Source organism: Anser anser (assembly GCF_964211835.1).
Source record: "Anser anser genome assembly, chromosome: 2".
In the NCBI taxonomy this organism is placed as follows: domain Eukaryota; kingdom Metazoa; phylum Chordata; class Aves; order Anseriformes; family Anatidae; genus Anser; species Anser anser.
In genome coordinates, this window is record NC_139721.1 from 21309599 (window position 1) to 21337563 (window position 27965).

Here is a 27965-nt window from a genome sequence, read left to right on the forward strand (position 1 = left end):
TTTTACTATACAACGGTATTTTTATTACTAACAAAGACAGTAATAACAAAACTACTGAACATGTATAAAGTTACCCGTTTACAAACATAACTAAAAGAACGAAGGGTACTTAGTGTGCATTTTCACAGGGTTTTCTCACTGTCCTTCTCAGCAGCAAGAATATCAGATATTTTCAATGGGGAAAATGATGAAAGAAATAGCACATCCTATTTAAGGCAATAAATTACAAATATGAAAATGCACATGACAATATAAAGGTAAATACATTCAATTTTCAATGCATGATCAATAAAACAAGTAACTCTGGTTTATCAGAACAGTATTTGCCATTGACTCAGTACTTTTATGACCTTTGTGCCATGCAATTTTGCTCGATTGTTCAAAGCATCAGCATGAGTGCTGCACAAACTGGAACACAGTTCCTCCACACAATAACAAAATAAAGGTAACAATTTAAGAGCAATGTTCCTCTTAGTAATCAAACACACGATGCTGAACAGTCTTACAAATTGCAGTGAAGTTTCAGTTTAGAAATCCTGGCTCCAAATCACCTCAAGTAATAAATGACATTGACTTCACTGGAGCCAGGACTTCTTTAGAGATGAATGATGAAACGCTTACGCACATCAGTATTACTTGCTCTGGAGCACCATTCTATCATAAGAAAGTATAAGAAAGGCTATCTGTATTAAGGCCTTCTTGAGTTAAAGAAAATATACTGCTGTAGCATATAGAAAATTAAACTTTGTAGAAAAGTTATTAAGGTCTTATGTAAAATGTACTGTTAAACAAGCTTGCATCTTAGTTTGTATGCACCACAGTTTATTTTCTGCAAGGTTTCTCTACAGATTTAAAAAAAGAGTTCAAGTTACTTGCACAGAAACAAAAGGAAGCATACGCTTTCACTGCAGTTCAGTAAAAAAAACAACAAAAAACCACACAACAAACGCATACTTCAGATTCTGTCTTCCTTGACAGAGGATCTGAAGCATTTCCCTGCTTGGCACTACGCACTGGAACACCATACCAGGAGGGGCTCAAAGAAGCACTTTTCTGAAGTACAGCTGTATTCATGTACTATTCCTATACAGGATGCCCACGTCTGACCAGTCTTGCCCCAAATGTGTAGTGTATGGTGTATGTTTTATATAAAGATACAATCTGCTTTACTGTGAACTACATAAAATTGCCTGATCATCATAAAACTGTTGACCTCAGTAGTATCTAACGGAAGCATTATTAACTTTACCAAGTTTATACAATTAATACAAAACAGTAGTTCTAAATATTGACCTTATGCAGTTATTTACATAATTCATTTTTATGTACAAAATAAATCACTATGACTCCAGATTCCCTTTCATATTCAGTGTAGAAACTACCATAAAACAGTGCTATAATTGACACATCATGACAATTTATAAAGTTTATGCATCTCTTATTTTTAAGTGATAATGCTTTTTAATAGATAGTAAAAAAGAAAAAAATCCAAAACAAGTAAAAAGCTGAAAAATATCAAATATGCAGATGGAACTAGTATGCCTTGAAAAGTAACAGTGCTTTCTATGGATTATTTCAATACAGTTTATTAAAATGTGTTCTTTATATTGGGAATAATATTTTTCATCTTTCTTAAATTATTGCTAGTTGATCCAGCTATATCCTATAGAACTTCCATTTCCATTATTCCTGGATGGGTACGAATATAGTACATTATTGCCAGTTGTCCCCACTACAAAACTTACATTTTTATAAGTGCAAAACAATGTGTGTCTGATTTTTAATAAGGCACAGAATATCCGTTATTTCCAGTGTAACAGAATCCACATCAGTTTTATTCGTTGAAAGTGTTCAAATAAAAATCAGTCTTTCAAGGGTTTGAACTGTTTCCTGAATCCAACTCTTTTCTGGTGTCTGAAGCCGAGTAGACAAGTAGTGATATGGAGCCTGACTGTGAGACATCAGGTATTTGTGAACTGCTCCTTTGTAATGCAGGAGATTCAATAAAATCATTCTTAGGAGTTACTCTGTAAGTAATGAGAAATAAAACACAGCGAGTCAATTTTAAGCACAATTCACTAGACTGGAAAAAACATTTTTTAAATTTTTTTTTATTTTTAGCAACAAACTGATAATGTATCTTAGCTATTTTCCGTTCAAGAGAAAACAGTACAACTTTGTATACTTCAAGCTTTTCTTTTTTTCTGACTTGTCACCTTTCAAAAGGATTGTATTGCAGCCACAGATTTATTCAGGGTCACAGCTCAACAACACAAAAATATCCTTCAAACTGAAGCTCCAGCACTCAACACTTAAAAGGAAAAAGAATCCTAAATAACAATAAAATAGCCCATATCATATTGTAAAGATACATGGCCCTAAGTCTGCAAGAATTACAGTACTCTCGACAGCTACTGACAGTTAATTGTACACTGATTTGTCAAGGAGAAAAAACAGAAATAGTAACAATATATGTAAAACAAGTAAAAAAATGAGTTACGGAATCTTACCTTCCTTCACCTATTCTCTTCACACTCCCAGACAAGCTACTCATATCACATGTGCTATCTGCTTTGTTTCTTTTTTCCACCTGATCCACGGTCAGTTTAGAACCACATAACATTTGATTTCCACTGTTTTCGCCTTCCTCGACTTTTTGGGCTGATGTTCCATCTGCCTCCTTCTCAGATGTCTCCGGAGACGTTTTAATTTCTGCAACAGTTTCTTGGCTTAAGTAATCATGATTAGTGATCGCTACTGCAGAAGTTCCATGATTTGTTGTGCCACTCGTGCTAGTCCCCATTGACTTTGAAATTACTTTCAATCTGTGTGAACTCGATTTGTAGTGCTTCTTTTTATGTTTAACTTTGGAGTTGTGCCTCAAGAAAAATTCGCACGATTCTTGCAGTACTCTTCGACTCTCCCTGATTGGACTGAAAGAAAATACAAGCATATAACTGAATGATGAGGATAACCTCAGGTACAATGCATTATAGCTTGGTACACAAAAACATAAAAAGAAGAGCAAACAATGATGTGATCTGAGCTGGATGTTAATGAACATAAAGAAAACAATTATATATAAAAAGAGAGAAAAAAATCTTATTGTAATGGCTTCAAAACAATTATGTCCGTGGAACAATTAAATAAAGCCGATTTCTACATTTCTTACTTCTGCAAGTAGGTCCAATGACTTCAGTAGTTTAATCATCTAAGAGAGGAAAGCAGGATTAGCTCATAAACAGCTGTATTACCAAATTAACTTTATGTAATGTAAACCTTGTTCATGTGAAAAAAACGGCAAGCATTATAAAAATGACTTCATTATTTTAAAATTCTTATAGCTGAAAGCAGTTAACATCTGAAACGCAAGAAAAATCCTACAGGAAATGGAAAAAGAGAGGAGAGGGAAAGGAAGCTATAAGCTCACCATCATGGAATGTAGATGTAAAATAAAAGGAGCTTAAGGACTGCATAAAGGGAAATTCAGAGAAATAAAAAGATCTTAAAATACATTATAATATGTGAGTAACACAGATAATCTAAGAATGATTAATATCCTTCTGAAGGATCCAATCTTATCCAATGAAGGAATAAAAGGGAAAAAAATGACAGTTATGAGAAATGGAGATGATCTGTAACCCGTTTAAAACCATAGATATACGTTTACTAAAATTAAGTCATTAAACTGAATTACTCTGTCTCAGAATAAAAATAAGGGACAGTAATTTAATACAATAAAGCCTAGCTAAGGATGGGACAATGAAAATTAAGTTTCAAATAAGATAAGCTTGACAAGATGAGAAAAACAGAGGATGTTGTTATTCCATGATAGTAAACATAGCTCAGTGCTGAAAAAAGTCTGAATACATGAAAAGATCCAAGTTGATGGCTAAAGTTATCTTTCCTGATTTGACTGGAAACCAGATATTATCCAACGCTAAATACAACAGTATGTCTACAGCTCTATGAACAGAGCAAATCAGCAGAGGAGAACATTTTTGTCTTCTGAGAACATAGTGTATGCAAAACTTCCACAGTCTTCAGTGGAACTTTTTGCTGGTGCCCATATGCAGCAAACTTCAAGAGATAAAGGGCCCAAGGACAACGTTTTGATTACCTGAGACACATTTAAGAAAAGCCTGAAATCCAATATATTTAAGTATACACTTCAAAAAACAAGAATAAAAATTGCTCTTACTCTCTTTTGCGGTTTCTGTTGAAGAAATTGGCCCATTCCGAACAGGTCTTTTTACTTCCCACCCAGAAGACTGGAGATATGCCAACAATTAGTGTCAGCAAATATTTCATCAGAAACAAAAATATTTCTGGTCTTGCTAGTGCCTTTGCCTAGAAGATAACAAAGTTTAATAAATACAGAGAAGACATACTTCTTATTTTTTGAATGCAGAAAACCAAACAAATTATGTAAAAGAGAGACTTTCTCCTCATGGCTGCTCTTCTTTGCTGAGGCTTGTACTGTGGACAAATGCAAGACATGTACAGTCAAGTCGGATCTGGTTAATGTCTGCTTGCAGGCTACAGCTGGATACACAGAGAGGAGATTAGTTAGAAAGAAATATTTTTCTTTTAAATTGACAGGAAAGGTAATTTTAGGGGTAATAGTTTTTGTAACCGTGTTCTTCAGAGATGGTTTGTATGGATGAGATTCATCCCTTCAGCTTAAAAGAAACAGCGGGTGGATGAGCTGGGAGTTAATCAGGTTAGACAGGGAGCTGCAGGGAACAACATAGCTGTTTTCTGTTTATTGCAAAATTAATCCACCTATCTGCAGAACAGGATCATAAGAGCCGAGCCATTTAACTCTGTAACAGACCATCTCCTCCTCCTAGGCTGCAAATTTAATTTATGTTACCTGGCTTACCTGCCAATCCTATCTACAAAAATCAGCATTTTTGTTAGCCACATAGCTACTTAGGCTGAAGTTTGTTTCTATTTGGTTCTGTTCTGATCGACGTATCATGGCTCAGGGAAGCCACGGCCAAGCATGCCACTTTAAGCTACCGTACAGCTCTAACAGCACACGCTGTTTGTCATACGGACAGAGCCCAGTAAGTACAGCTTTGTGTAAACTTGCTGCTGCTATTTACTCTTTCCAATAGGTTAAAGACTGAGGATACAGGCTCTGTGCGCCTTATTATGCTAAGATTGTATACCTAAGAACTACAGAACAAGATGGTTTTGTTTGTTTGTTGATAAAGTGAATAAAAGCCTTATTTTCAACCTTGTTTAATTCGAGCCATCTAAGTTGAAACGGAGCTCAATGCGAAACTTCCTGAAGCGCACTTGTTAATGAAACGTTAATGGAAGCAAAAAATAGCCAAGTAGCCTGTGAGCTCTGATGTTCAGTTTACACCAAGTTCAATACAAAAGATATAGAGGATGCTTAAGAACGTGGAAGGATCAAGCCTTTTTTCCCCCCCCCATAATGCTTGTGTTTATATTCGTCTTTTCGATGACAAGTTATTGCAGTAAAAACACAGATGGTATGTACAAAACAATGAAAGATAACATGAGAAACTTGCAGTTGCCTTAGTGATGGTTTCTCCTTTTATATTTGTTCTTAAATGGAATGTCACAAACCACAAATTACTTAAAATTGCAGAGAATTTTATGTATTTAAAAAGATTTAAGAGATTTACATAAGGTTCAGAGTACTGGCTCTGGAGCAGCTTTACTTACTTTAAAAGCCTTTTGAAGGAAGTTTTGTTTAGGAAAGAAAAAGTCTTATGTGAACATCTCTGCAATTTAAAGCATTTTTATTTTTTAAAAGATTTCTTCACATTATTGAAAATTAGCCTGGAAGTGACAGCTATCACGGAAAAAATATACTGGAAATTTGTTTTGTAGTTTCAAGTGCTTTATAGTTCTATACTTCAACAAAAAAAAGATGAAAATGAAAATCTATGGTTATAAACAACAATTTAAATCCAATTTTCAAGATCCATTTTTTTTCAACTTCAATTGAAATTGATGTGAATTTACCTTAGGTACTGAAATACAGAACTAGGCATCCAAATACAGAGTGACTGCTTTTAGGAAAAGACATTGTGAAAAACAATCCCTGTCCCCAGCATTACTCATGGCATGAAGTTCAAATAATCCCATTACAGCTGTGAGTTGGAATTGCTGAGTGAAATCAATTTGTTTAGAAGAAAATTTCAGAGGAAAATATGATACCACCAATTTTAACTTAAAAAGCAACTAATCATTGCATGTTCTTGAACTGTTTACTTAACATGAAAATAATTTATTAAATGACACTACAAGATATAGCAACGTGTAAGGGGTTTTTGCTAATTAACTTATCAGTATTATGTCCAAAGGAAACTGCTACTTGCCTGATAAGGACAAGGGATATGGTACTGGTCACAGTGGTCGAACACCCAAGTCGTTTCCCAGGTCTTCCGGTTCACCAGCTCATAGACATAGCACCCGAGAAGTGCCACAAGTGGCACCAAGTACAAGCCACTGAAAACTCCAATTCGAATCATGAATTTCTTTAGCTTCTCTTGGTTTCTGCCATCATGCTGGATGACTTGCCGCACATGATTTAAAGAGATAATACCAGCTAAAAGGAGAGAGAGACCGAAAAAAACACAAAGGCATAACGGCAGAAGCACAAAGTACAGAGAGGCATCCACATCGTAGAGACCCACAAAGCAAACTCCACTGATATTGTCCCCTTCGACTTTGTTCATGGCAAGAAGCATAATGGTTAGAAAGCCGGGTATTCCCCACGCAACGGCATGGAACCACATAGCCTTCTGTGCGATAGCTTCACAGCTCCATTTCCTTCCTGCTGCGAGGAACCAGGTGATGGTAAGAATCACCCACCAAATGGTTCCTGCCATAGTGAAAAAGTACAAAACCATGAAAAGGACAGTACAGGCTTTGTTTTGGGAGCCAAGAACAACCGTTTCCCCAATTTCTAGCTTATCATCTGCCTTGTTACAGGCAGTTCTATTCCCAAGCAGAAATCCAATGAAGTACATTAGAGACACTATGCTGTAACAGACCGAGTAATAAATGATTGGCCTCTCTGGGTACCTAAACCTTTTAACATCAATCAGGAAAGTCAGGAATGTGAAAAGCGTAGCACAAAGACAAAAGATTGAAACTATTCCAATGAAGCTTTTCGCAACATCCAATTCGTAATTTTTGAAGTACATATTGGGACATGGGGGTGCACACTGATCGATGCCTAGAAACTTGTAGCCTTGTCCATTGGAAGTGTGCAGGTGCCGGGGACACCAGAATCCATAATCCCTTCGCGTCTGTCCTGGGGTCTTCTGAGTTCCGTGTGCGTTTGTGGTTACAGGAGCAGTGGCAGGAGCAGTCTCGTCACAACTGACTAGTCTAGATAAATTAACAGAAGAGGAAATATCTTAATACCCCTCATTATCAACTAATGTTATTTCTTACTGAAAAAAAATGAAGTGAAAAATCTGATTCTAAGCACTATGAAATTTTATAGATAATGCAAAATGTGCATTGTATGAAAAACCTCAGTGGTATTTTTAAAAAACATAGAATCACAGAATGGTTTGGGTTGGAAGGGACCTTAAAGCCCACCCAGTTCCAGCCCCCTGCCATGGGCAGGGACACCTCCCACCAGACCAGGTTGCCCAAAGCCCCATCCAGCCTGGCCTTGAGCACCTCCAGGGATGGGGCATCCACAGCTTCTCTGGGCAGCCTGTGCCAGGGCCTCACCGCCCTCTGAGTGAAGAATTTCTTCCTAACATCTAATCTAAATCTCCCCTCTTTTAGTTTAAAGCTTATTCCCCCTTTGTCCTAGCATTACACCCTCTATAAAGAGTCCCTCCCCAGCTTTCCTGTAGCCCCCTTTAGGCACTGGAAGGCCGCTGTAAGGTCTGCCCGGGGCCTTCTCTTCTCCAGGCTGAACAACCCCAGCTCCCTCAGCCTGTCCTCACAGGAGAGGTGCTCCAGCCCTCTGGGCATCCCCGTAGCCCTCCTCTGGACTTGTTCTAATACATCCAAACAGAGCAATGTATTTTCAGTTTAGAAGGCTAATCAAATACAGCTATTTAACTGTTGTTGTCTGTTGTTTTGTTGCTTATGAAACGCTTTACTCAAACTGCAATTGTTCTTTTATAGTCTTTATCCACGCTATTTCTTTAATATATAATATTTATAGTAGATTTTATCTGGATAGACTGGTGGAGGGACAGCAAACTATCTTGTCAAAATGCAAGCTTCAATCAAAGAACAAAGACTGCTCACAGTATCTAGAATTAACTGATGACTAGTGTGTGATGGTGACGATTATGAGTTTGTGTTATAATGATATTTCATTGTCAACAGCAATAAAAAGACAAAGCTAAAAACATAAGCATTGCAAAAAAATCAGTGTTTTAAAAGTTCGTTTAGAAATTGCTTAAGACTCAATTGTTCAAAGATTTAATTGGACAAAATGTGAGGGTTTTTTTTATGATTAATATAGGAGTAGCAATGTTGGACAGGTCTTTGATTATTTGAGTATAACTCAGGTAAGCATTTATCGAAAATGGGATTTATGTTAAGATGCATTCTGAGTTTAGGCATGTATTTAAAAATAACAAGTTTTGCATTCTAGCTTTTAAAGCGAGATTCTGTTATCCCCAAACATTCTTTGTCAAACGCTACTGTAGGGGCATGTCTGCAAGGAATGCACTGACCTTACACGTCAGCACACTTTTTCCTCTCCATGTCGATTTGGAAGCTCAGCTTGAGCTAAAAAGCCTTAAGTTCCTTGTTTCTCTGCACTACTGTGTTGGCCAAATAAAGCCAGACTACTAATTAAGAAAACTGATTCCGAAGCAGATTCTTTCATTAACTGTGGGCCAGACCAGTATGAACATCAGAACAGCGCAAACTTTATTCACCCATATCTTAACAGTCATTATGCATGTTTGTAAGAATATGAGTATGAATCTCAGAATTGCAACTGAATTTGAAGCCCATCCTCATGCCAACTCCTCTTCTGCTGTTTTCAGAATATCCTGTGTTACTTGCCCTTCCCTGTGTCATCAATTGGGCAGACATCATTTCCCACATGAACAATGTAGGGCCATTTTCAGTAAATGCTAGCAGTAATACAATATTTTAAAGCTGCAATGACTCCTGCAAGAAGTGGAATTTGATTTGAAATGTCATTTGGAATATATATTGAATCATTGGATTAGCTTGTAATTTTCCCAAATTTTCAAACCAATTCTGGAAGACTTTTGTGCACAAGTCTCAATTTTTGTGCAGAGAAAAAGGGAAATAGAGTTGATGCCATATATCTGTCATATGCGTTCCAATACGGATTTCTACCAAGAATCATAGCACAGGGCTACTGTCCCAGCTCTGCCTCAGCCCTGTCACGGATCAGCAACTGCATGGGGGCTAGAAACATGACCTGTTAAGTTTCCACTCCTTGCTCCTTTCTCATGCTTTTTGCCCTGATGCGGTTAAGAACACTTGGCATATAACATTTATAAGTATCTCCAGTTGAAGGTCAGAATCTCAAAATGATTAAACCAGAGTTGTTTAAGCCATTCCCATTTTATATATAATGACTGTCTTTTTCCCAAATGTAATATAAACTGTCCTTTCTCTGGAACAAAGACCTGAACAACTGTGAGAAGAAGGTGCAATCACTGGAAATGTGACTTCTGCCATGCCGTACAGGAAAAGTAATACAAGACTGAATTTGCACATGCAAGTCATTAGGAACAAGGTAAGGCTTCTCCTATTTAATGCTGTGTGTGCACTCAAATACAGAATATTTTAGATACCGTTATTTTATGAACAATTATTTATAAAGACCCTGTAAAGTACTGTTATTATCCCTAGTACAGAGATCAGAAAGCAGAGTGACATCTGTGCTGTAACACTTATTATTTTAAATTTAATAATTGTAATAATTTTAAAATAATTTACTAATTTTAATATATGTGACCATTTTAATAATGAAAAAAGTAACATATAAGAATAGTCCTATGCATAAGCACTGCAGGGTCACCAACAACACGGAAGGTACAGCAAGCTGATTTTTAACATCCTGTCTCCAATTTTCAACTCTGTCTGGGTTAATTATGGCACATTTGAAAAATATCACCTCTGCCACTTATCACATGAAGAATACCCCACCTGTTACATTCCAGCTCTTCAGGCCACGCGATTCCAAAAGTGTCAATCAACGGCTTGCAGTCAGAATACACTTTCTCACAGAGGTTTCGGCAAGGATGAATCACATGAACTTGCTCCAGGCAGGCAGGAACAAATGCTTTGCACAGAAATGTGTGGACGTCTGGTGAACAGTGGAGATTCATAAGAGTGAGAAAAGGCTTTGGGAAAGAAAAAAGCTTTGATTAGTATTTTTTAAAATGTAGTTCAAGACAGTAAAATTAATTTTTATCACTATGGCTCATATTTCTTCTCCTGGAGGTTTAAAAAGATAGAGAACACTGTCCAGCAGTTGTGAAAGAGCAAAACCTGGTGGTTTGGGTATTGAGGAAGCACTTCTGGGCTGCACTGGCTCTTCCAGAACAGTCCCTACTCTGAGATCTTAGTCCATCTGTAACTATTTAAATTTGATTTTTCTTATTAGTGTTAGAAATCTGAAAGCAATCATTAAAGTCCAAGATTTTACTTTTTAAAATGGGGGGGGATGTAAAATACTAAGTTTCTATTTTGGCTATTTGGCTTCTAAATAGGCAGGCTGAGATTTTTAAAGATATCCTTGTACTTTCTGTTGAAATTACATTTTCAGTCCATTGTGTTGTATTCATCATCTTCCCTCAGGCTACAGAATTTGCTGTGTTTTTCTTCTTTTATATATAAATATATATTATTAATGCAGTCCAAATACGTTTAGAAGCGAGCAATAATGATATTTCAAGATCTCCACAACAACTGAGAACTTTTCTACCTGTATTACTGGATGCTAGACAACGAACTACTGATGAGTATTCCTAGTGGAGAGTTCACAGAATGAAATGTAATGCAATTTTCCTGTCCCTTGTTCATTCAGTCCATTACTCACAGTCAGAGAGGCCTTTAGAGAAAAAAAAAAAAAAAAATCTTTCTCTGCATTTTACTAACTTTATTGCTAGGGTAAATGACTTTAGCCAAACCATACCATGGGTATCAACTTCAGCCAAACCAATAGCTGTCAGTCATTTTTCCACCTGCTGTGGTGCTGTAAGGCCAGCACGGTCAAGGAAGCAAGCAAGAATACACCAGCAGCACCCTCAGATGGGCTCTGGTGCTTGTAAGGGATTTTGGACTCTGGTACTTGGAACCAGCAGCAACAAGGCAGGTCAAAAGCAACTGGCTGGGCACGTGCATGTTCAAAGGCTCCGATCTCTTCATTTAATAAATCCCTGTATCCCGGTCTGCTGTTTGCTCTGCCTTCCCTGCAACACCAGGCAAAGCTCCTGATCCGGCTCATTAGGTAAAGCCAGGTCGTTTAAACAACCCTCTGGGGCAGCAGGGATTAACCGAGGGCTGCGGGCGAAACGGATCTGCAGGATCCCGTCAGCCTAAGCGCTTTGCAGGTAGGCTTCTTGATGAGACACTGCCTATTTCAGGAAAAAGGAATCCCTGTATCACGTGTAAATAGTCAAATTCATGCGTTTCAGGAAAGCTGAAACGGTATTGAACACACTTTGACACGTGCTGGTAAATAGGGACACTGCACAAAATTTTCAAAGTATGAAGAACTTTCAGTAAAAATGAAGTGACCACTAAGAATTTTATTTAATGCTTTGCCATTAACAGCTCCGTATCTCAATTAGTCTGAATTCTTCAAGCAGCGACCGGTAAAGGAAGGATTAACCTCTGAGTCTGGAACAGCATCCTTAATTTTGTCAGCTTTTAAGTATCCCAAATATATCCACACCCACGTACCAAGACCAAGTCTTACCGCTGGGCATGCAGTTGAAAAGGAAAGACATCGATAAGTAACTTCCCCTTCAGGTGGGATACCTCGGTAAGGAACACAGGAATGGGGAGGTGGGGGTAAGATAAGGCAGGGTAAGAGTGACAGAAAAACATTTTATGGAAAAAAAAATAAAAACGTTGGCACTACGCTTAGAGGACTGACTGCAAGCTGCACGTGCAGCTGTCCTTACAGTACGGGCACCTGATTCCCCAGCTGCATGACTGCTCTGCAGCTGCCTTCCCAGGAAGGCGACTTGAGGATTTCAGGACAAGGAAAGGTGCTTCCTAAAATGCTACACTGCCTCAGATGAAAAAAGTAGTCAGCCATTAGCCCTAAATGAATTACATTTCCTTTGCACTGTCGTGGTGTTCATACTTTTCAGTTACTTTTTTTTTTTGTTCAAATATCTAATTTACATTAGCTCTGTTCTTCCTTGCACTTAGGATAAAATAAAGATAATAGCTTGAGTGATCGTACAGAAATTGAGTTTACGTTTGATGTCAACTCCTGGGGAAATCGTCTTGTTATTAATTCTTCCTTTTTATCCCCTCACAGTTCATCTCAGTTGATATAAAACAAAATTAATTTTGCAGAGCAAGTTTTAGGGTGTCAGTCAAGAGCTTTTGCAGACTTAGGTAAAACAGCAATATTTTCTCTAGAGGTAGGAAATTTAAAAAATGGTATTCATATTTATAAAATCAATGTTGTCTAAAGAAATATTTTACCCTCTATTTTAATTAGCAATTATTTTAGATATTTTTCAACATAATAAATAAGGTGACAGTCTAAGTAAGCTCACGATACAGAAAGTGTGCATAAAGAAGCTGTGTCTGGTTAAAAAGTCAGGATCTGAGACCAACCTCAGCCATGCTAACAACTTCTGTGATATGGAACGATTCCAAAGCTACAACACCACGGCAATCACTGCGCAATTAATAAAGTTGCGTATTACAGGCAGATAATGGCAAGTGAAAACTTGATTGCTGGAGTTTTACTACAGCATGTTGTCTTTGGCTACTGTGGTTTAAGGAACAGGTTTTGTTCCAAAGCAAAACTGTCCCAACAGATAAATACAGAAACGACAGATTAGAGGAAGAAGAAAGCTATGCTCAGCCTGCAAGGTAATCGGAGCCAAAATCCAAGGGCTTGGCTGATGAGAGTAATTGTTCTCACAATATCTTTCAGCTTGTTTAAAATATTTACATTTTGACACCTGGAAGTGCGAACACAAGTAGAGAGCAGGAAGCGTGGTGTTCTCACCACTCGGCAGAGACCGAGTCAGACAAACGTGTATTTATCTGGGTACCCCGACCTGGCAGCACGGCGGGCATCACGGGACGAGCCGACATCCCTCGGCGCTCCTGATGTATTTATGCTACATTAGCATAACGCCCTTTTAAATCTCGATTTCTGTCCCTTTCATAATACGCATCGCGCTGGTCACGTCTGAACACTGACCTCACATTTCCCCAGAACAAGCCACAGTCACCACAAAGGCTCTGTGCTGAGCGACTGATACAAGATCGTGGCCACTCACATAAAGAGTCACCTACCACCTCCTTGCCCAGCCATATCACAAGACCTTTCTACAACCCTCCAGTAAATTCTGTTGTCTTCATACCCTGCCCACCCCTTTCTCTGGCCACGCATGAATGAGCTGTGTATCAGAGGTTTCCGTACAGGTGGCTGGGCGACCACTCTAGCCATTTCTTTGCTATGGGACCGAACTATCATCTAATGATTTCACACCCTACATTGTGGGGGAAAAAACTACAAAAAAAAAAAAAAACCAACCACACATTTATTTATTCCTACTTTTCTTCCTGTTCTTTATACAGGCATTAAAACAGAAAGTCCCCTTTGGGTTACCAGTGTGGTTTATTTAAAAACCTGTAGCATATGACCACGTCGAAGCCTTATTGAAAATCAAAGTATAATATACTGGCTGAGCCACCTTTTCCAACGAATCTGTGGATTACAAAGAACTCCAACGGATTTTGTTGGCCATAAGTTCCCCCAACCAAAAAACCTCTACAAAATGTAAAATAAAGCCCTTTGCCCCACGCACAAACAAACGGGATTTGTAAAGTACAGATTTATTTTTAGAAATTGCCTACTTCTACCATTTGAGAGCAACAGAAGAGGTGGCAAACTGCACTTGGAACTCTGTTTTCAATTAGGTATCTTTACATGTGGGCTTCGTGTCCAGCCAGTCGTTTTGGAAATGCTGCGTTATAGAAAATAATAGGTCTGCATTTCCTGACGGACCACGAAAGCAGAATCTCACCAAAACCAGAAGGAGAAGTATTTACTCCTCCTGCTGGATAGCATGTAAGCAAAAAGGTTGAAACCAAGACCAGAAGCTCCCCCAAAATAAGACCTGGTTGCCTCAGGGCTGTGTTACCATACCTAGCAATAGCCACCGTTGTCCTGTCACATGGAGGACAGAGATGAAAACCTGCAGATTTGGTGACAGCAGAGTGAAACAAAGCTGTATGCAAACCAAGAACAGAGCCTCGCAAGGCCAATGTAAGTCCTAAAATAGAAATTGTCATCTTCCTGCCTATGGGAAACAAAACCCAGTAAATACGAGGCAAAATAAAATACGCTAACAGTATACCAAAACAAAAAAAAAAACCAAACCACCTAATAACTAGCAGAAAGCGACTGTAAAGCCAAAGATGGTGTAGTCTGTAATGTCCCCAAGTAAGAGTATGGGAAAACTAAGGACTGAAATGCAAACTTTTCCACTGCATCGTCAGTGCAAGAATCTAAGCGCAGAACTGCTGTGAAGCTCATGTGTATTCACTGTGGAAAACGAGTAAGGTCAAGCAATCAAAGACCAGAACATCACTACTGACAAGGGGAATATCCTCAGCACTGAGCAAAACACCACCTAGCCTAGCACTGGGCTCTTTAAGGAAGCATGTCTGTATCCCATTTTCTCCAGAGGGAAAGCCAGCCTATCTCAGTACTCCAGCTATGGTGTGGCCCTGCAGACAGGAACACAAGTGAGATGCATGAAAACAAATGGTACGGCGTGGAGAATAAGTGCCCAGGTGCAAACAGGCTCTTAAACATCTTTTGCCAGTAAATAAATTGCAGCTTTCAACTCCACGTTAATCTCAAGACCATGAAGCTTTCCTGTTTTGTGCTTGGCAGGCTTTGAAAACCAAGATGTAACAGAAACAAAGCTCAGTACTCCAGGAAGATGCTGCAGGTGAAGACGACTTCGTTCCATCTCATCTCAGTTTTTCCCTAGAGAAAAGGATTAGCAGCAACTACTACATCACCTCTGGTAATGTATGTCAAAATGAGTGAAAATGTTCTCCTGTGCTTTAATCAATGTCAAAGAAATATTTAATACAAAAAAATGGTAGATGAAAATACCAAAGACCTTGTTAAAATCAGCTCTTGTAAATCTTAACTGGCAAGAACAAGTATTTTTGAGTTGCCGATAAGCAGAGGTGAGAGCCTTTGCTCAGCTATTTGGAGCCAGTTATGTAAAACTAACAGCCCACTCTCCTCATCACTGAGGTTTAGCTACCAAGTTAAGTAAGTTAACTGAGCTAAATGTATTAACACTGAGGTTAATGAAGTTAAAACAATGAGACACTGTCTCAGCATTAAGCAAAGACACCTGTTTCGTGGTTTGATGTGAATCCTGCACCCCAAAGCACCAGCATTGTAACCTTACTCCTCATAGCACTGCATATGTCAATTGTGGAAGCAAACATGGGCTTAAATCTGAATTTCTGTAATCTTAGCACTCTGGGTGACCCGTATGTCTACCTGTATTAAGGGTGTACTTTGCTATTCATAAAACCATTCACCTGCTTTTCAGAAAATCTGCAGAAGTTTGTTATGGGTAACAATTTACAGTATCAGATTCAAATAACTACTCCAGTAAGTGCCATTACAGACTTAAAAGTACAACCTCAAAATCTAAACACAATAGATTTTAGCTATACACCTTAATATGAAGTGTCGGAAATATGGCCACCATCAACCACTGCAATTATAAATGCACCAGTCTCGAAAAAGTAGGCAGTGATCACTCTTCATACTCAGAGCTATACTACCAATTAATCCGCAATACCCCCAGCTACTTTTATAATGAGCTCTTTCAGTTAAGAAGAGTGAAACATATATGGCATGGTCGATTTAATCCTACACTGTTGTTTCAGTAGAGTTATTCTGGGCTGGATGCAAACAAGACCAGCATCGTGCCCAGGGAAACTAATGGCATCACACAATTCATTGTGTTCATACAATTGCTCACGGCTGCAATGTGAACCGGCTGCCAAGAATCTGATTCCTTGTTTGTGCACAATTAAGTCACGACAAATAAACGTACCAACACATGAAACTAAATTAAGGGTGAAATTTGCAAGCTAGATTAGATTCAAAGCAGAGCTGAGAAGAGACTAAGCTCATGTCCAAAGCGATACAAGTAACTCTTCTACGACAAACGTTTTTTGGAACTAAAATTCACTGATAGGAATATAGTATTTTAGATATTAACATAAATACATTTAATATGCATCATTAAATTGCACTGATTTAATGGAGGTAATAAACATTAAAATAAAAGTCAAATCTGTGTGCTTTCAATAAGCTGCCTTTAAAGCATTGCTCTCTGCAGCTTGCGAAATAGAATTAAGGCAAATACAAGTCAGGTTTAATTGAAAAGCTTGTAAAACCTTTTCTAAACTAAATTGGTTCAGAGGTTACAAATATAAGAACGAAAGCTTTTGTCAGAATTGAAAGCAGGTTACTCTAGTTGTTTACAAGAGACAAGTCGTTTAAATTTCCTACCCGAGGACAATCTGGTTCAAGAAGCTAAGAAAAAAAACAAAGGAAAAATGTAACAATGGCTCAGGAACTGACGGGCACGCAGCTGAGAAGCCCGTGCAGGGCAGACCCTATGCGGTGCAGCTGCTCAGTGAGCCAGATCGCTCACCTGGGCGTTCAGCGTGGCTCCACTGAAAGCACGAGCGTACTTGCTAACCCTTTGTCACCACCGTCCCTCCGTACGAAATATACTTAATATATAACTTGGTCGTGAGCTTCCTAGCCGTTCACAGTGGATGGGATCATTAACCAGAAACACGAGCGGTGTAAGTACAAAGCACAAGGGGGGAAGGCTTTCAAAGGTCAGTAGGGCAGCACAACGCCCACTTAAAAACCCACCCCACCGGGCGCTAAGCTTACCACTGACACTGAGGGTGGACGTGGACGTGGACACCAGAAGATCAAGCAGGCTGTTCTGCTTTTACCTCTATGGGTTGCTAGTTCTGGGTTGCTAAGTTGCTAGTTTTTCATTAACTAGCAACTACAGAATCTCTTTATGCAGCAAGACAACTTATTTCCATGTCTTCCCTTTAAGTATTTAAGATAAAAATACATACATCCCTATACATATTAGCTGTAACAAAGCCTAGAAACGATACGAATGGAAATATTACATCTCGCTAGAAGTTACTACGAAACAAAGTTCCGGTGCTTTCCGAAATAGCTTATTAGCAAAAGTCACTGCATTTTGTGGTTCTAACCTAAATTATAGCTTGACCTGAATTATAGGCATTACAGCCTCTGCTATTTACAATACAAAATAAATATTAGAGAGTTTTCCTGAGCATAGCTCAACTATTTATGCACAGCTTTCAATTATATACGGTTTTATCTCCGTCTATACTATACATAGCATAGAAGATGAAAACAAGTTAACTGGTGGAAAGTATACCGCAGCCCTCAAACGTCTCAAGTCTAGACTACAGCAAAGGAGACCTCCACTGCATCTGGACTGCGGTAGCAGAAACATCTCAAAAGAATCTGAAATCCTTCATGCATTTGCCATGCGTTAGAGGAGCAAATGGATTTAGTACTGAACTTTTCAAATACAGGACACAGTTTAGAAGATCACCAGTAAAAGAGTTGATGGACTGCATGTTATCCAGAAGGTGGCTCCTCATTCAGAGGGAATTCCAGCAGAAGTACCGATTGCTCTGGTTCCAAAACAGTCGGACCAGATTCACGTTTTCCCCTCTGAGGAAAGCGATGAACCTCAGCAGAACAGCACCACCCAAACGCAGACGAGCAGTAACCCTGCAGCACACCTTCTTCCCTGCTTACTTGACACAAACTACAGCAGGAGACTCTCAGTTATGACAGCTCTGATGGTCAAGCACTCTTCTTGCAGTCTTTGGGACACCAAGTAAAGAAACGAAGAGACAGATTCACAAGTGGGACGAGTACCACAGTGACCTGCGATGCTGACTCAGAGCCACCAGACCTCTCCTCCTGCAAGACATTCACCTCCCCTTCTCTGAACCCAAGCCACGCTAACACACTCGATGCCCCTTATCACAGAATCATCAGGATGGCAAGGAAGCCACTTCTGTGGGTGTAAAGGCAAGGTAACCAGCCGTGGTGGTTTTACCGTGCTAGGCAGCTGAACACCACAACCGCTCTCTCACTCCCCCTCCTTAGATGAGGAGGGGAAGAAGTAAAGGAAAGAACAACTCATGGGTTGAGATAAGGATAATTTAATTAAAGGGAAAAGAAATTATTAAGGAAAGATTATTATTAATTAAACAATTTAACTAAAGGGGAAAAAAAGGGGGAGGGGAAAAGGGAGGGGAAAGGGAAAAACAAAACAAGTAAAGGCTATGTGGAAGTGCAGAGGAAAGAAATTTCTCTCTACTTCCCACAAATGAGCGATGCTTGACCACATCCTTGGAGCAGGGCCTCAATGCACGTAGCCAGTGTTCGGGAGGAGGACAGACGTTTTCACAACGAGAGCCCACCCCTCCCCTCTTCCTCCTTTTTCCACCTTTTATTGCTGAGTGTGACATCACATGGTATGGAATATCCCTTGGGTTGGTTTAGGTCAGCTGCCCTGGTGATGTTTCTTCTCTCACTTTTTTGCCCACCCCCTTCGAGGGTTTGAGAGAGTCCTGATGCTGTGCCAGCACTGCTCAGCAGCAGACACAACCCTGGTGTGATACCCCTGCTGTTCTAGCTACATGTGCAGAGCACAGCACTGCATGGGCTGCTGCAGGGAAAGTTAACATCCCAGCCAGACCCCGTACACCGGCTCTGCAGAGGCCCAGCCACCTACCACTTCCCCACGCCTGCTGAGTCCACCCAGGAACACAGTTATATGGCGTAACAGCACAGACACCGAGCCTCGGCTAATAAACCCTACCAGACCTAAGCTGTTCTTATACCCAGCAGGAACTGGTTGTCTCTGCACAGCCCTGCTGGAGCTGGAAGAAGTGGGAAGTACGGCAGAGGCACAAACTAATTTTGCGAGGAGTTTCGCAGGGCTCAAAGCTGACCCTATGAGAGCCCTGTGTGGAGCCACGCTGCTGCTTGCATCGAGTATTTCCCTCTTTGTAAATCTGGGCTCGTCCCACCTAACCAGTACAATAGCATGGCACTGACACTGTATATGAAAAGGAAAATCTGGATTACGAAGATAGTTCCCATGCTAACAGGGAATGACCTCGGCCTCACAGATCCCACACAATGGGAAGTAACTACGAGTTGATTTCTTTCCCATGTGTCACAGGAATGAGACACAGCTTGTCCCATGGCCAGTGTCAGTGCCTCGACGTACGACCTACTGGAAACATGAGAAGCAGAAGCCAGAGGAAGCACTGCTGGTGGCGAGGTACCTACATGCAGCCTGATGGGCTTTAAATGTAATAACTCCGCCATCTGACTCGTGCAGCCCAGACTGAGGTCATCTGTTACATCACAGCAAAGCGAAGGGATTAGTGAAAGTTTGCAGGGATTAGCGACTGTAATGATTTTCACGTGGTACTGAATCAAATGCTTTACTGAACTTCAAACGGACTGGCTTAGTTAGCACCTAGAAAATCTGCACAGGTCGCTGCTGCCACGCACACAGGTCAGCCAGCAGGAGAGGATCCTTCGAATGAAATCTCAGCAGCACCAGAGCACAGGCCAACAAGTCAGACACAACGCTGGAAACAAACGATCCAGGAGTCTGAGCCACAGACTGAGACAGCTGAAAAGAACAATGGAAAAGCAGGTGGCAGCCTCGCTTTGTTTCTGTTTGGGAAGCCCTGACCACGCAGCGAGCTTTTCATGTGCTCAGCATCCACCGCCTGCTGTAAATTCTGATCCGCAGCTATTTTCTGTGAAAACACTGTTTCTGGGAAGGTCGTTGTGGGTGCAGAACAGAAAACCAGGCCTGCCACTTTAATCCACTTGTACGGCCGTAATCTCCGCTGTATTTTGAAAACATAAAACATGCAGCAATTAATGCAGAAAGTAGATCATTGTTGCATAGAAAAAGCAGTGTGGAAGATTTCTAAAGAGATATGTAAGACCTTCATGGAAAAAAAAGTGATACTTCATTCCTAAGGACTTGTGGGAAACAGCTCTCATCTTTCACAGACATCTACTTTGCGATATTTTTGTTGTTATTTCTAAGATAATGTCTAAATGTCTAAAACAGTGATTACTTGACCAGTTATAGATTTTTGCTCTGCAGACATATATATGATATATATATATGCATCTTAATTCCTCTATTTGTTGATTTTTATTTACTTTGGGATACAGGCCAACCTTAGAGGCAAGAAAGCAAGAAAAACTTGCTTCTAAATAATATAAAAAAGCAAAACAATCTGAATTCTAAAGGATGGATGAAGCAGCTGGTAAGGAAGGAAGCTTTACCCACAACAGCCATTACTTTATGAAAACTTCCTCCTTCCTTCAAATGCAAGATAGCCAAAAATACGAAAGGGCTGTCAACAAAACTAAGAATCTGATGTTTCTACGGGAGCCTCCTTCTGCACCTGCAGCCTCACGCAAAGTCTCTCCTCCATTCCTCCAAAATCTCCACCCAAATCCCTGACACCTTAAAACGCTGACCTCTCTGACAAGAAGATCATCGCCTGCTACAGCGCAGAAGCAACTTACCGCTGCTTATGGGCAACCTGTTGAGAGCTTGTGCCCTTCCCTCACCGGAGTCACTCAGAACAGACACCGCTGCACCCCGGCACCCACTGCACCGCAGAAACCTTCCCCCAGCTGGGTGAAGCCGGGGGCTGCCACAAGCACCGTTACTGTTCTGTAACCTCGCAGGCAGTCAGGGACTCCCATTTGCTCTCTCCCTCCTTCACAGATGCTCCTGATAAGCAGGCACTCTTCCTTTTGTCCCTCTGTCCTGGCGCCTCGCTCCCAGACTGCTGCAGGCAGTGCCCTGGGCGGTCTCCCTGCGGCTGAGGTGGCGCTGGGGAAGGTCGGTCAGGAACCAGACTGTGAAAACGGACGCTGACAAACTCATCGAGGGCACGTGGACGGACCAGAACTGCTCTTGCCAAACTGGTAAAGGAGCAGGAGGCGCTAGACACAAGGCACGGGTGGCAACCCCAGCGGGAGGCCTTCCCTCGCCCTCCAAAACTGCCAGACTTGTCGCTGGTGTCAGCGCTGGGTCAGATGTGTGGATCCCTCCTGCTCTCCCCAGCTCTGAACGCCGACGTTAGGCAGCTCCTCCTCAGCACCAGGAGGTGCTTAAAATCCTTGAGGCCACCTTTTCTTCTACCCATTCATCTCAGGATCTGTGGGCCACGTTCGCCTTCAGAGCATGGAGCTGGGCTTGTAGCTCCAGGCATTCTCCCCACGGATCCCCCCAGCTGGATTTTTAAGCTTTCCCTAAAATGGTGCACCTTCCTAGGGCGAAATGGGTTCAGGCCCTCTTGGAGCAGCTGCTTTTAATTTTGGCACGCGGGGTAAGCATGTGGAGAGTTTGGTCACCGAGTGCTTTGTGAACAGGAACGGGGCAACCACTTCTGGCACTGAAGAAACGGGGCTGTGTAGGCCCGCTGGGGAACAGCGTGGGACGGATGTGGTTATTCTCTGAAAGAATTTGATCTGCCAGAAGTCTAAGCACAAGAAAGAGGGATTTTTTATTTTTTCCCCAGGAAGCTCTTTCATCACTTAAAGGGATGCAATGGAACAGATATATTTGGAAACAGGACATCTCTTCTGCCCTGCAGAGGCTGATTACCCAGGCCTGCCCCCTGCACCTCAGCAAGTTTTCACCCCCCAGTTATGGGCTGCTTACACAGCCCTTACACTCCCCTGAATACCTCCCCTTCTTCTAACAGTAAAGCAGAAAGGGAGCAGATCTCCATTCATCTCCACTTGGTAGTTCAGGAGAAAAGGGCAGACATCTGTCTGCATCTTCTCCAGCAAGTGAACTGCACCGTGGGTGCAGCAATCACAGCTGCACACAACACACAAAAAAGGTCCACGAAAGCAAACAGCAAGGGGTGACGAAGTAACCGTGCTTGCCCCAAAGGCTTGGTGAATCAACAGCCAGCACACAGCGAGAGGAAAATACAGGAAGCCTTGTGGTGCAGACACTCCTACCCCCTCCTTCGGGATGGAGTAGAGAAGGCAAGAAATGACCCAAGAGTTGTTTGAGAAATCACAGATAATCATCGCACTGCCACGCTGGAAGTAAAAGCAGTGACATCTGACCACATCCCCAGTCCCACGCGCTTCTTTCCTGGACATTCATTTCTTGTGGTCATTATCGGGGAAGGCACCGACAACATCCTGCATCCACGTGTCACCCTCAACATCACACCCACCTTGTAACGGGAACACCAAACCCACCTTCCACTTCAACCCACACACAGTAAGGGCACAGGCACCGCACAGCCTCACGACCCACGGACAGTGGACAAAGAGCATCTCTCAGCTGCAAGAAGGTGCCTAAAACCCACTGTGGCCCCTTCAGAAGAAGGGAATCCAGATTAGGGAGGCTGGCATGGATCTGTTCTTTCATAGGTGTCCTCCTGGAGTAAGCAGGCTGCAGCCCCAGGACTAAGCCCACCAGTCTCCACCTGCAGTGCTTGGTGTAGCCAGTGACCACGCTTAGCAGGAGAGCACGGAAAAGGAGTTAGAGAAGCACAACGAGACCCAGAGACCTCCAGGGCTGGCACCAACTCCTGACCACCACACAGGGCACTGCGGAAAGGACAGAAGCCTTCAGGAGACCAACAAAATAATTTATTTTACCCACAAAATCAGCACATGGGGTTTATGAATGTGTTGCTCAAGCTGCTACTACTGTGAGAGCTAATGACGACTTGAGTTACTTTGAAACATCTGAGAGCAAGTGCAGTAGAGTGCAAAACCAAAGAGCCCTGAATTTGCATGTTGTACAGTGACACAGATTTGTCTGATGCACACTTCTGACCTTTCAGCAAAAGCTTTTCCACAAGCAACAGTGATGCTCAAAACAGAATTATTCACATCCAACTATTCTGTATTTCTGGGGACTTACCAGCACAGAAGTCACAGTGCTTTGTGTTTCCTTTGATCCATGCGAAGCAGCTATAAGAAAATAGTTCAGCATTTGCAAACTTTGATCTAACATGTACGGATCTAGTTATTTTAACACAAATCTTTTACAACCACCTTGTTGCACTGAGCTAGAAAAGTTACCTTAGCCTGTACTAAATAATGACGCACAGCACGCTATACTTAATACCTTTTTTTTTTTTTAACGCCTTCCATGTCAGTTACCACCAGTGATAATGGTAAGGAAACAGCACAAATGTTTCCAGCAAAATATGAATTGCAAAGCCCCTCGTGCTTGTTCATACCTCTGCACCCTTTCTCCAGCTTAGGCTCTGAGGCAGCATCATGGAGAAAAAGCAATTCCAAGCAGATACCGCTGATAACTGCTTTCCTAACTGAAGCTGAGCTACTTTAAGAGATTTCGGCTTCCAGTTTCAAAGTACTAGTGGCTCGTGTACTGTAGCAAGCACTGCTCGTTTGAGGTAAGGGAGAGAGGCAGGATGCCTGTCTGTACAGGTTTCAGAAAATTCACACCTGTGCCATTTTGCAGAACATCCCACTAGCAGCATTCTGCACTAAATAGCACTTAAATTCCTCAACACTCCCAACCTACAGAAGGTGGAAAACTTCATCCTATTCCTCCTCCTGTGTAATATATTTAATATCAATATACGTACTGATTTAAGTTTGCCAGTTAACTGGTTTCCAGTTTTTGCAAGTATCTTCACATTGAATTAGTTGCTAATTTATACTTAGAGGCAAATTAAGTGATCATATTAAAAAAATTCATTGAATTTACAGAGGTAGAAAACCACAGAACTTTGGTATCGAGCTTCTGAAGGTACTTCTTAATCCACTTCAAATTGGTTTTGGTGGATGAAACTGACTAGCTCTTGAAAAAACTTGACTAGTTCAGTTCACTGAACTCGCCACAAACGTATTCTGACACAACAGATTTAGAAATATGAACAAAGGAAGTTATTACAGAGTAATATTCTCTGCTTTGCTTGAATAATGCTTTACGTTGACAACCCACTCCAGATAGTTGAAGTAATTGCACTCGAGTTAGAAGGGACTTGTTTTTGAGGATTGCCACGAGAGGGAGTTACACCTCTGGAAGTATGGTTGAAGGGTGGCTTCATCACAGCTACATCCATCCATCTTCCTCACTAGACATACTCTAGGTCTTCAGTCAGAGTAAAAACACGAGCAGCGGTACTGTTCAATTGCTTTGAGACAGATACTGCAAGTAGCTGCAAATAATTAGCTTCCACTGTCATGCAGGTGTTCAAATAACATACACAGAAAAGCTTCACACCATTAAGTCATGTGGTTGTACTTTCCAAAAACCTCCATTTGTTGCATAAACAAAGCTAATCCAAACAAACAAAACTTGGATAGTTTGAATTCAGTCCCCAGAGTCAAAAATTCAATTAAAAAATATGGCGGGTGGGGAGGGAGCAAATTACGAACTTTCTGTTGCAAAGAATAAGAGCCAAGGAGGACTACCACCATTAGCAGAACCCCGATAACAGAGGCCATAAGACTGAATAAGCCCTTCTTCCTGCTCTAATCAGTTCAATGTTCTGGTTTATTGCATATCACCATGAAGAGCTGATACATGAGGCAGAAATAATACCACGAATCAGCTTGGTGATCCAATTGACTTCCAGGAGGAAAACCACCACGTGAGACTGTGGCTCCCCGTCATTCTCACCTGGAGGATTACTATGGAGACATCGAAATGCCAATTTAACACCTTTCCAGAAAGGAGAGAAAACTCGACAGAAGCCGTCATACTCCACCAGATGGAAATCACAGCTCTTCTGGCCATACAAGACTCCCCACTGGGGAACACACCCGTTGAGCCTCAACAGTGGGCTAGAGCAGACTTCACAAGGTTTTGGAGAGGTAACTTCACACCAGATGAGGCTCATCCCCTTGACTGACTATTCTTTGCTCTTTCTGGGAGTAAGCATGACGAATAAATAATGAAAATAAGTTTCCAGAGGGTATAGGAGCAGAAAACAGGATTAATATCAAGCCACTTCCTGCACAAAATACTTGAGATTTCTTGAAGAAGTCTCCACCATATGCTCTTGGATCGCACGATTAAGCAGCTTGCTCAAAGTCAGTTAAGATAAAGTAAGGAAAATATTACAAGCGTCAGTCTCATAACCCAGTGTTTACATTTTAAGACCATGCCCAGCCTTGAGAACAAGCTGTGGGGAGGGGAAAGAGAGATGGAATTAAAAAACAAAGCCTTTGAGCATTCCTACTGAGGATCAAAAGAAAAAAAGTTTTAACCAACATACCATTAAAATTCTTTCTTTGGTACAAACGGAGTTTGGACTACCAATTACAGAAAAATTCAAGCTCTTAAAACACAAGTCTCCTTCATCTCCCAACCTGCTGCTTCTTTATGGCGGTACAATGAAGTTAAGCAACAGTCCCGAAGTCCAACAGCTCCTCCTCTGCTGCAAGTCCCCTGAAAAGCAGAACCTTTGACTCTCCTGGGAAGTCTCACTGCTGCAATCAACCATGACAAACCACACTGGTGCTGTTACTGACTACCACGCAGAATCACTTCAGAGGGCATAAGCTACTGGTATACACTGGTCTCAGGGGAGAGGCCCACCAAAGAACTGTGCTAAGCTTGCTGTACAACTCCAGCTAAACTGCTAGCGCCAGATACAACACAGGTTACACAAGGGGGGGAAACTTCCTTACACTTTCATCAGTGAGGCAGTCTGAAAAAGTTGGTTTGGCCAACCAGTACTGTCCAAATGCAATCAGAGGAAGGCAGATCAGGTAGCTCAGAAACATCCATACAGCACGGGAGTAGTGAGGTTAGTGAAGTACCAAATTAGAGGCCAGACCATAGCAGTGACAGGACACTAAGAAGTACTAGGACGCTAGGTCAAACCCTAGTGCTGTTCCAAACAGCCCCCCGTCAGCTGGCTGAGTAGCGATCAGCCACCGCAGGAGCCAGAAATGATTATAAAAAGACAGGACAGAGAAAAGGGAACAACAACATTTCTTGCTACCATGCCATTTTTATAGAGAGTGCTAAATAAAAACAGGTAAGTCATGAACCCTCTCCAGGAGGAACTAGGCGTAACTTACTGACGATACAGGAAAGTCACAGCAAGCAAAAGTGACGGTGGTCTCTGCTGTAACAGCAGCGTTCCTGGAAGGCACGAGCACTGACAGAAGCTACCTGCCAAGTAGGAACCACCTGCATGCCTGACAAGATAAAATGGCAGGCGCTGTAGAAAGAGAGCACTCCAGACAAAGCATGACTGGAGAGAGCGCTTTCCAATTTAAAAGCGCACAACTTATCTGAGATCTGTGGCTGAACTGAATTGCTCACATATAGAGCTCTTTAACATTTGATACCAGATTTTTCCATGTATCTACGTGGGGCTGGCAAATACAACGCAAGCCTCTGCCCTTCCAGACTGGCAGCTAGAGGCCAAAATGGTAATCCTAAGTATCCCAAACAGCACTAAACAAATGCTTTGGCAGTTGAACCAAGCTCCTTCTCCAAGCTCAGTAATGCATATGCAAATAAGATTTTAGTAGCAGTACTAGCAGCGGCCTTCCCCAATACTACCTTCAATTTTTTTTTAAACCAGAAGCTTCTGAATTTTAATCTCACTTCTGTTTCACTCTCTGCACAGCACAAGACTTTGAGCTTTTCAAGACCTGTGTTAAGGTGTTCCCCCTCCTCTTACTACTGAAAAGCCATTATTAAAACAGGTTTAAAACTTGTTTTACAAGCCTCTCACCCAGAGAGGCTGTCGCCCTCTGTAGCTACTGTAAGCGGCCAAGCTCTTCCACAAGGTGGCATGCTCTCAAGGGAGCCATGTTGCAGGCAGTTCAGGTAGCAAAGCATTTGTTTTTAGTTGGAAAAAAAAAACAAAACAGAGGAGAGTTTCTCTCAGTCGGGAGTTTCAGCGTTCAGTCAAGTGACAGCACAACGCAAAAACCACAGTGGAGAACAAGGCTATGAATAAGTTTAGGTACCTGTCCTTGATAGATGGAAGAAAAAAAAAATAACAGTGACTTCTAAACATTGTTTTTGCACCGCCTGAGTTCAGCTGGGCCAGGATTATCACCCGAGTATCATAGGCTATGTCCCTAGAGACTCTCAAGAACTGCTTTATGTATTAGTAAGGTGCATGGGCTTATGTGCGATCTGTTGAAGAGCTCTAACAGCCACATTGGTGTGCTACACCAGTTCCTCTTCCAGTCTGATACAGAATCCAAGGGGCATGTGTCTGTAGCTCCCTTACACACTGCTTACACAGCCACGGAGCAATAGTGCAGTCCAGAAAGCTTCAAAGAAGCGTTATCTAGTCAGCTTATCTCCCTTGTCATTTAGCGCAACAGATATCACTGCTCAGAGGACAAAAAGGATGTATTTCGCACTGTTTACATTTCCGCGCCACCTCAGGGCTGGGATAACTCACCTCCATTTGGAGAGCAGCGGTGTCCTGATCGTAGTGCCCCATGATATTTGGGAAAAAAGTCATATTGTAAGGCATTCTCGAGCACCTGGAGATGGTGATCGGCTCGCACGTGAACAGGCTGTGCCCTCGCACCAGGGCCAGGAGCGAGGCGCAGGTCACGGCGGCCACGAGCGCTCCCATGTTGC

The 27965-nt window shown here is 41.5% G+C and overlaps 1 protein-coding gene across 1 annotated transcript; it reads right to left on the reverse strand.

The window, feature by feature from the left end:
- FZD6 (frizzled class receptor 6) lies at positions 1-27965 on the reverse strand. Its single transcript, XM_083827112.1, has 6 exons — positions 27781-27965; positions 10159-10355; positions 6363-7380; positions 4202-4350; positions 2511-2933; positions 1-2027 (listed from the first exon to the last, which is right to left on the reverse strand). The coding sequence occupies exons 1-6, from the start codon at positions 27958-27960 to the stop codon at positions 1871-1873; spliced, it is 2124 nt and encodes a 707-aa protein (XP_083683238.1). The 5' UTR covers positions 27961-27965; the 3' UTR covers positions 1-1870.

What these genes read in the sequence shown, in the direction of transcription:
- FZD6 (XM_083827112.1), bottom strand. Translation starts at nt 27,960, where the DNA reads ATGGGAGCGCTCGTGGCCGCCGTGACCTGCGCCTCGCTCCTGGCCCTG. An exon ending in GAAGAGCTGGAATGTAACAG is followed by an intron (nt 7,381 to 10,158) that starts GTGGGGTATTCT and finishes TAATTTATCTAG; the next exon opens with ACTAGTCAGTTGTGACGAGA. An exon ending in AAGAGAATAGGTGAAGGAAG is followed by an intron (nt 2,028 to 2,510) that starts GTAAGATTCCGT and finishes CATTACTTACAG; the next exon opens with AGTAACTCCTAAGAATGATT.